Source organism: Rhagoletis zephyria, unplaced genomic scaffold (assembly GCF_001687245.7).
Source record: "Rhagoletis zephyria isolate East Lansing unplaced genomic scaffold, Rhagoletis_zephyria_1.1 Rzeph_scaffold_15234, whole genome shotgun sequence".
In the NCBI taxonomy this organism is placed as follows: Eukaryota; Metazoa; Arthropoda; class Insecta; order Diptera; family Tephritidae; genus Rhagoletis; species Rhagoletis zephyria.
The window spans coordinates 1-10,427 of record NW_016172301.1 but is presented as its reverse complement, the minus strand read 5'-3'; the positions used below and the strand labels follow the sequence as shown (position 1 = coordinate 10,427).

Sequence of the window (10,427 nt, the reverse complement as noted above, 5' to 3'; positions counted from 1 at the left end):
GGTACATTTGGAACATAGCCAAATAACTTTTCAGGAAATTAGTTCTTATTTTTATTCACATTTCAACGCATTTTGTTGGCGAGTTGCTCAATAGGCTCCCTTCAAACACGTGTACACACATATGTATATGTAGTAATACAGTGACTCAAACAAGTGTTCACATGTGATTTTTTTTTTTATTCACAATGCTTTTGAAGTCAACATTGTTGTGTTATTTTTTATAAAAATGTTGTCCATGCTTTAACTGAATCCATAAGTTTCAGACTTTTTACGACCTTTAGAAAAATTCAACACGTGTTTATCAAAATTTCGAACTTTTTAATTTGAACCTTTAGAACATGCAATTTTATTGCTAATTTTTTTTATAAGAAATTGATATTTGTTTGGAAAAAAGTGGTAAAATCCGTCAACAAAAAAACAAAATTATTCAAAATCAACATGAATTTTTACCCGCTTGAAACTTGCATTTTAATATAAGTCTAAACTTGTATAGGCCATAAAACTGCATGTCCAAAAATGTTCTAGAAATTCTGATTAAAATGTTTGAAATTTTGATGAAAATGTATTTAGTTTTTCTAAATTTTGAAACGTTTATTTATGTACATAATACATGGTTTGGTTAAATCATTAAAAAAAATATTTTTATAAAAAAAATACATCTAGATTCTGGTTTTCAGAAATTTTCTGCAGCAAAAATTATAACCAAATCCTTCTGAACAGAACTAGGCTTGGATTAATCGTTTTATCTACTTCAGTAAAAATATAATTTTCTCAAACACTTACAACATGTATTAAAAAATAACTTTGTTTTACAGCATGCTTTTAGGCGCTTTCCCCATCGGCGCCAAATCCGGTGCAAACTCAACAAACAACAATAAAAATGGCAAATGCAGATTTTTATTGCTATGCAGTGGATATATTTTATTTTTGGTCTTGGGAGCTGCAATGTTTTCAGCGATAGAAGCACCAAAAATCGACGCCATCTCGAAGCGTGTGCAAAGTGTTCGTAATCAGTTTTTGCAAAATAATGCTTGCTTAAATGGTAAGTAAAACAAATGAGGTTGGTTTTTATCTCATCTTTAAAATACGAGCTTTTTTTGGCCAGGAAGAATTTTTTTCTGACAACCTTTTTATGATAAATCGAAAGAAATAAATTTTGTAAGTCTCGTAGTTCAAAAAAATCTTTGTACATACTTTTAAGGATACTTACAATTTCCTGGTAAACAAAACGTTTAAAGTTCTCATTTTCATTGTTGGCGTTTCCGACAGGGTAGGAGTATGATATACTGTAGAACGATTTTCCGTCATCCCTTACCAAATTTGGTTTGGAGACAAATCGGTTTCAGCGTTGTGCCATATTCAGTGTAATTTAAAGCCCTTACAATACTTTACTCATACGCCCCACAATACCATGTATTATTTTGACTCATTTATTTATAACACAATGCAACATTACTCAACACCAGTCCGTAGCTTTCGAGGCGTTTTCTGAATATATAGGAGTTACATTAGTTTTTGACTCGAAAGAAAGTCAGGTTATTCACAATTGCCTGGTTATCAGGTTATGTGGTTATGTGGTTATATTTTTTATTCAGTTTACAACAATAAAATACACTACACAATAGTGAGTTTCAACCAGATAACCTGATAACCAGGCAAGTGTGAACAGCCTCAGTGCTTTTTCGTTTTACATGAATAAAAAACAAATATTTTGAATTTTAAGAATGTAATATAAGAATATTCTTTTAAAGTCATTACTGAGTTTTTAAGTTTTATGGTTTTGAATTGGGCTGCCAATGTGCCCCACACGAAAAGATAGTCACAACAGCATATATGTATGTAGATTGGCATTAGCACGGGATTACACTTTTCAATGTCAATACGAAGAAATTATGTAAAAATGTTAAGTATGGGGTCGTGGAAAGGAAAATTCTTACAAGTAAAATATGTATGTATGTATTTACGAGGGTAGTTTCATAAGATATTGACTTTTTAACTTTAAATACAAGCAAGCTCCGCCATTTAGTTTGTATTTGACATTTATTAAAAGTAGACAATCTTGTGAATTTCTGCAAAACTGAAAAAAGTGAATTTCATGCGTTCATTATAACTTGGGCTACGAAATTATTGCAGCATTTTGTCGAAATTTAGCCTCTTTCAACCATTTTCTAATTCCAAACTCAGAGAAATGAGTCGGCAGTAAGAGATTTGGATCCAATAAAGAGCTAATCATTCAAAAAAAAGTGTTTCGACCATGGTAAAAAAAAGAAGGTAGTTTCACCCAATTATTTTTTTTCCAGCCATATTAACTGTTGCTTTATAATTGTGCTATCAAGGCGAATTAACATAAGGTGGTGTTGTTTCATCAGCTGTGAGGGGCGTTTGATTGTCAAAATTTTGTATTTCGCTAGTGAGTGAAAACGTGAGAGTGTTTGTATTTTCTGTCGCTCATTTTCATTCGGCGAAGAATAGCTGAAATTTGACAATGGCTCGCTAAAAGCAAAAACAAAATACAAATAATTTATTTGTTGAATCGATACCACCTTATATGTAATCGCTTTGTGCGCTCCAATTAAATTTATTTAAAAAAAACCTTAAATATAAAAAAAATATAAAAATTAGAAACGCATTCAAAGGCTGTTGTAATTTGATTGGAATTCGATTTAAATTAAACAAACCACTATCAGATTTAACCGCTGGGGATAACGCCCTTGAAAAAGGAAACTTTCCGTTGTACTAATACCGGCATAGCAGCACGCACGACTTGAAGACTCCCGGCTGCACCTCTGTACTAAAACCTCTCCACGAACCACAAACCACTCTCCCCGTGGAACTGCCATTCAAGGTTTACTTCAAGGCGCTCCTTACGTATTATGACGGCTACTTAGATGCTCAGCTCGTCCTAAATCTACATGGATGCGTTTGGCATGAGCACATATCTTTTCCCAGTTCCCACTTGAAGCTAACATATAATCCAGTACGTCGCACAGTGTATCATTTCCATATTCTAGAAAAGATTAATTACATTATTTTATGTCGCCAAATTTCAAAACAACGTCAAGAATGTTTTTAGAAATGCCTGATAAAGATAAAGCAATAACAACTAAAAAATTTAAATCAAAGTGTATGGCGGGACGGGGTTTGATTTGGAATATTACTGAGCGCAATAATATTTAAACGTGTATATTTGAAACTGAATCTCACTGTTTAATTTGTCGGTGTTATGTGATTTATGCAACAATTGCTAAAATATCATTTTGGTCTTATTTTTTTAGGTATGATCTTTTTAATGAATATACATTTTTGGGAATTTAGTTAAGTAGGACTGATTATTTCATGTTGAAGTAAAACGATGTTGGCTTAGATTTATTTTTATCAAATTATTATTTTTATTAGACCCGAAAACTCGTTATCCGCCACTATTCGATAAAGTTTGTATCTCAGTTTATTTGCCACTCCTCTTAGATTTTAAACAACATAATTTTAGCTGCTGGAAAGTGCAGGTTTTCATGAAATTTTCTTTTTTCTGGCCTACTGGGAATTTCATTTTCTTCGAGTAATTCATTTGCATTTTATCTCTACCGAGAAAAATTCTTGTATTTTTGCTTTGAATAGATTAAGCCTGATTCATTACATTTGTAATGGTATCCCATTTTTGTAAATAGAGCAAGAAATATTGAACTTATAACGGAGTTTTGTTGACCTAACTTGACTTTTTTATCGATATTTTCCACGCCCATAATTAAAAAAAAATATATTTATTTTTAAGTCCATTTCTGTCAGTTTATAATTCCTTGTTATATGGAAATTCTAAATATAAATATTGGGAATTTTAGCCTTTGTAGTTAGTTAAATATTTCAGTTTTTGCATTTTTAAAAATTGCATTTATATAATAGGGTGGCATGACAGTAACTATAAACTACCAATTTTTTGTAAAAAGCTTCGCCTATCTTATAACGTACCTTGTGCAAAATTTCATTAATCTATCTTCAATAGATTTCGAAATACAGAATTAAAAGCAGCTAGATGGGTCAAATCTTACACTGTGCGTCGGTGCCCTGCAGAATGTTTCGTATTATATGTTTCACTTTTTTCCTCGTTCCTGTGCACTTAGAACAGTACGGGGATATGTAAACTGTAGTCTCCATGATGCCCATTCAGCCATTTTCATTGCTAGTGATGAGCTGTGGGACCCCCTCCCTGTTTCTGAGTCGTCCCATCATCTCTGCCAGATTTCCATAGAACCTCTCTTCGGTAGCTGTTATTATTTCGCGTTAGACCATCGTTATTCTCGGACAGGCGATTATATATTCTTTTCCTCTCTTGTACCTCAGAAATTTTACGGGATCCGCAAACAGCTCTCAGTGCACTTAAGCGATACACACACTGAGGGGAAAAAATGTAAAATCAAATAAAAACTTATTTAAATCAAATGAAAACGAGTTCAAAATTAGTGTATAATAGAAATATTCACTTCAAATACGCCCATCTTAAAATGAAGTATTTTGCACTTCGCGGATGCTTTTTCGTAATACATACGAAGAAAATCAAAACAGGTGCTATTCAGCAAGATTGCTTTCGTTTGTTATTAGTTAGTAGTTAGTATCAATGAACATTGACTCAAAGAACAGGTCAGAAAAATTTAGAATCAAAAAAAGTCAGCACTTTTATGCCGAAAAATTGAACAGCACCTTTAAAAGAAAAACTTCTCATCTGCTTCCGAATAGCAGAGCTATTGGAATGTCTTCTAATACAGCTTCCAAAGGTAAAGTCTTACCTAACTGCCCGTCTCCACAGGATAAAGTTTAAATCTTGATACATATGTTAGAATATAAATAGCCAATGGAGACCGCTCATTGCCCCTCAAGAGCAATATATATCAGAGCTTATATCTTGCCATCTATTGCCGGTAATTTGGTAGTTTGACAGCTACATTTTCATTTGCAGGAAAACTTCGTGGCGGCAACACTATTGATATTTTTATATAAAAGCAAAAATTGAACTGTTAAAATATTTGTTATTATGTAACGGGTGATTTTTTTGAGGTTAGGATTTTCATGCATTAGTATTTGACAGATCACGTGGGATTTCAGACATGGTGTCAAAGAGAAAGATGCTCAGTATGCTTTGACATTTCATCATGAATAGACTTACTAACGAGCAACGCTTGCAAATCATTGAATTTTATTACCAAAATCAGTGTTCGGTTCGCTTTACGTCCGATTTATGGTCTACATAATCGACCAAGTGAGCAAACAATTAATGCGATTGTGACCAAGTTTCGCACTCAGTTTACTTTATTGGACATTAAACCAACCACACGAATGCGTACAGTGCGTACAGAAGAGAATATTGCGTCTGTTTCTGAGAGTGTTGCTGAAGACCGTGAAATGTCGATTCGTCGCCGTTCGCAGCAATTGGGTTTGCGAAACACATTTCGAACCGAACACTGATTTTGGTAATAAAATTCAATGATTTGCAAGCGTTGCTCGTTAGTAAGTCTATTCATGATGAAATGTCAAAGCATACTGAGCATCTTTCTCTTTGACACCATGTCTGAAATCCCACGTGATCTGTCAAATACTAATGCATGAAAATCCTAACCTCAAAAAAATCACCCGTTAGTTGTATGTAAAATATCATATGTTTTTAATTTTTAAGTGCTTAAATCCGGCAAAAATACGTTTTAGAAGCTATCTTACAAATGCTTGTATCAAGATATAAAAAGCCCACACAAATATTGCCACTGATATAATTGATATCTAGCGACCATAGGGACGGCTGGACAGCAATAAATTGTATGCTGTGGAGACGGCCAGTAAGAGCTCCTCATTTTGCCGGCTCGTCTTATGTTGCCTATGTTATGTTGCCTATGTTTTGCTGTAAGATTTTACCATTGCAATTCAAACTCTCTTTCATCTTGGCTGCTAGAATTTCGAAAAATTAGTCTCATTACTCAAAAATTTCCAGCTAGAAATTTTTTTTCCAATATTTCTACAAAATCAATTTTTTTCTCAGATCACTAAAAATATGAAAATTATTTATAGAAAAGGTAGCATTAAAAAGCCACAAAAAAACACGAAGCCTAAACTTGCGAGGCTAGAGAAAAAATGTAATTGCTAAATCTAGCCTCAAAAGGGCTAACCTGGTTACACTGGTGCGCACACGTGATGTTTAAAAAATCTGTTCTCCCGGTAGTTTCTTGTGTAATGGGGAGAGCGGAATTTCGTTATTGCAATAATCTCAGCTTTTCAGTTAAAGGTCAGATGCAAAAGTAGATTATGAAAAGAGCACTAGGGTAAACTAGAAACAGTTTCTTTCTTATCTTTAAGCACACTCACAAGCAAGATAGTTTAAATTATTACACATCTGGCTACATATATATCTCAAAGATTAATATCTTATGATCGTCATTTACACAACCAAACGGCTGAAAAGATAGACAGCACTGTGCACAATGTGGGGTTTAGAATACGCCTAAATCTTAATATATATTAGCATGTACATACATGCACTTACATACATAAATACATAAATACATACATACATATATGCACATACATATATATGTATGAATATTGTGTAGAAAAAAATTTAGCTGTATAGTAAATAGTTGATACAACAACAATTGAAGCATTTTCTTTTGCTACTCAAGTAGTTATGTAAACATAGATATGTATGTATGTATGTATGTATAGTACATACTTATGTATATAAACAAAAGCGAAAAAGTGCAACGCGCAGCAAAATTCAAGCACAACCACAATTAAAGTGATCAGCGCACATTTTAAATCTCTGATTCCAGAATTCAGTTGATGAGCAAGCGACCGACGGCTAAGATTAATAAACCGCAAGTTAGACTTTCATTTAAAAATTAAATTCAGAAATGTAGTAGCAAATGAACAGCAACCCAATAAAGTATTGCCTTTGCTTTCACTATTAGTGGAACTCTAAAAAAATTTCATAAAAAAAGTGTACGTGCGTGGGAAAAAAGTAAATCCACGTTGGTGTCAAATTTCGTCGGTGTGATTATGCATAACATCAATCTAAATCGTGCCCTGTAATCATTTATGTTGTCATAGAGTACACAAGCATTTAACCATCTACACATTTACTTACACCAAATGCACACTTCAACCCTTTTGCGAGAATATCTAGTTAGTCAGAAAAAAAAGGTTAATAACGTGTCAAGACACTTAAGCACTGTTCATATTGGCATGTCACGTGCCGCTACTCCTCACTAGTTCATTACTACCACAAGCGTCAATGTAATGATGCCTTCGAAAGCTTTTCGTTTTCGACGCAATGGCTACGAGGATCTGGATAAGTGCAATCAATCATCAGAGGAAAGTCTGCCTCGCTTAGCGTGCTCTGAGAGTCGAACACAAGCGACAGCCGTTACAGCATTTGGTCAACGAAATCAACCAAAACATCGCATTTTCTCAATTTCCGACACGGCATTAAATCTTACGCCAGCGGCGACATCTAACACCAAACACCATCCAGCACCTGCAAGCAGCCTGACCCAACAGCAATCGTCGTCGTCGTCGCCGTCGCCACGTTGCGCCCTCCGCAATCAATCAACGCAGAGTCTCAATAATGGTATTAGCCTTGGTTCAATTGTGCTGGTGCGTTCACATGGCACTTGCACCGCACAAGACTGTGGCGAAGGCGCTGGGCAAAGTTGCTCCAGCTTTAACCTTGGATACCATCATGTCACCAAGAAGCAAAGTAGCGATGCCGCCGCCAAAAAGTGGGAATGTGGGCGCAAGCAAAATATTCGTTTACTTTGCTTTACATTCTTTTATTGTGTTTACTTAGCAATTGGCAGTGTTTGCTTTCAAATTGTGGAAACACCGGTCGAAGGGGAATTGCGTACTGCTGTGCGTTTGCTGCGCGCCAACTTCCTGCAAAAGTATCCTCAAATACCGGGTAAAGTTTTATTATAAAAAAGTATTTGTCTTTATGTCAATCTTCCAATTTTGGAGCGGCCCACTACTAAACACTCACACACATGCATATTTTGGGAGATGAAATTAGTAGTACATGAACATTCTTAAATCCATGCATATATATGTATGTTCTGCGTATGTGCGCAAATGTTTAAGGAACATATTTTTGTTTGCACATTAGGGTGCCTTACCAAAATAGGTTGTGGTTTTTTTCACCGGAATTATGAAGTGTATTATATTTTAAGACTTCCGCCAACATATTTGGCACACATATTAAGTCAAAAATCGTATTATTTTCATGGCGTTGCTACAATTTTTGCAGACTTTCTCTCTTCTATCATTTGAGGTGATGTTTTCTGGGAAAATAGTCGTATTTTTGAAAACTAATTTTATTTGTAAAACACTCGCTTGTTAGGGGGGTATTATAAGAGCCCATCTTACGTAAATTATAATATTTTTTTCGAAATATTTTGGCGAAATAAGTTTTACAATGGCGATGGAAAAACAGTGCCGATTTTTTTTCGTATGGAGATGGATGCACTCTAATGTACATACATATGCACATTTGTAAATATTTGTTTAGCATGAAGTCAAGCAAATTTGCTGTGTTATCCCAATTTGTAATTTAACACTTACGTACATGTGTAAAAAAAAAACAAGATTTCTGCACAATTATGTACCGTATTTCCTTTATTATGAAGTCGTTAAAGCCGGTCATGATTTTTTTTTGTTTTGTGTGGCAGTGCGCAACTTTAACCACTGTACTATGATGGTCGTAAAAATTCGTTGTTTAGAGGACAAATTTTTTAAGAAAGAGCAGTTTTGCATACAAGAGAAATTCGTTACAGAGGATTTCGCTAAAGAGAATGTATGAAAAAAAAAATAAAAAATTACAAGTAATTTCTAACCAAAACCGACTTCAATTTTAATATAAAATTTTATGAGTACCGTTAATTTCTTTATAATCCAATGATCGGATCTAAACCAAATTAGAATGGGACCACATCGGAGATACCACCTTTCCATTAAAAAAATAAATATAGAAATCGGTTAACGTGGTCCAAAGTTATGCGGTAACATACAATAAAAACATTCCGACGAATTCTCCATTTTTTGAAGTAGGTTAAAAAATATAGAAGTCTTCAAACAAACCGTGTTTAAGGAGGAGTCTTCATTGTAGAGGAGTTGATTAGAGAGGATGCGGACAGAAGCGAGATAGTTAGGATCAAATACGTCTACTTTCTCTAAAATTAGCAAATTCTTTTAGCAAGTCGGGATTTTCGAGATTACTTCTATATTCCAGGGACTATTTCCTGATTTTCAGAATTTTCGTTGTATTTATCGATTTTGATATCGATAAATTTATAGATTATTCAACCAATATATTAATCCATATTTTTATAGATATTTGTATTCATATTTGTATCGATTTTTTTATTTTGAAGGATGCAAATACAGTATATTTTGCTTTGCTGCCCATCCATCTTTGCACGAAAAACTTGTGCGCTTAACCGAAAAAAGTACTTTTCGAATTTCTTTACTATTTCAATGAGGAAGTTTTCCGAATCGCTATGAAATCAATGAAGGATAATGAAGGAGCACTTACCGCGTAGAAATTACTGCAAGCGAAATTTTTTCCGAATGGTATCTAATTATCTATGTATATAACTACATAAAATTATAGCCGTTTTAGTTGTTCTGCGGGATGTGTAAAATAAATAAAAGCTTGTAAAATTAGGGTAATTGTAGAGCCAGTGCATGGGCCAATGTGGTCACAGTTGGTATTTGTTGATAATTAAAGGGCACGCATTATATTTAATCTACACGTTATCGCTAAAAGTGGGCCACATTTCCTTCCGTCCGCGAGCCCCACACGTGTTAATCCGGCCCTGTGCATATAAATTTAATTAATCTCAATAATTATTTGTATGGTTTGTTTTTAAAATTATACGTAATTTCTTTTATTTCTTCCATTTATGTATGTATGTATATAGACGAAGATCTCGAAGAGTTTCTCAAAGCGGTGATTACGGCTAACGATCGCGGCATATCACCGTTGCGCAATGCCACAAATGAAATGAACTGGAGCTTTGGTCAAGCATTCTTCTTCTCCAGCACGGTGATAACAACAATCGGTGAGTGCCATTCAACCTAGAAACATACTTTTACATATCAACATACCTACATACATACATTCATGCATATGTATGTATGTATTTTTATGTATTTGCAAAATTGTGGTCAGCCACGCTTGTACAGATTACATTATCATTGTTGATGTCCGCATTTATTGCATTTTGTTAATCACCCCGCACAACGGCATGCAAACACACATACATACAGACATCCACACATAGGCATACACATTTATGTATACACACATATTTACTTATGTACATATGTATGTATGTTTGTACGTAAGAACATTAAAACTTCTGCCTTCTGATTTTTGCATATGAAATATTTTCACCTCT

At 34.2% G+C, this 10,427-nt stretch overlaps 1 protein-coding gene across 1 annotated transcript; it reads left to right on the top strand.

Moving 5' to 3' along the window:
- Positions 1-7,251: 7,251 nt before the first annotated feature.
- LOC108378911 (uncharacterized) lies at positions 7,252-10,088 on the top strand (the record flags this gene model as incomplete). The annotated part of the gene is made up of 2 exons (XM_017635213.1): positions 7,252-7,933; positions 9,948-10,088. Coding segments are annotated over exons 1-2 (802 nt in total), but the record flags the coding sequence as incomplete, so codon positions are not given.
- Between the last annotated feature and the right edge of the window lie 339 nt (positions 10,089-10,427).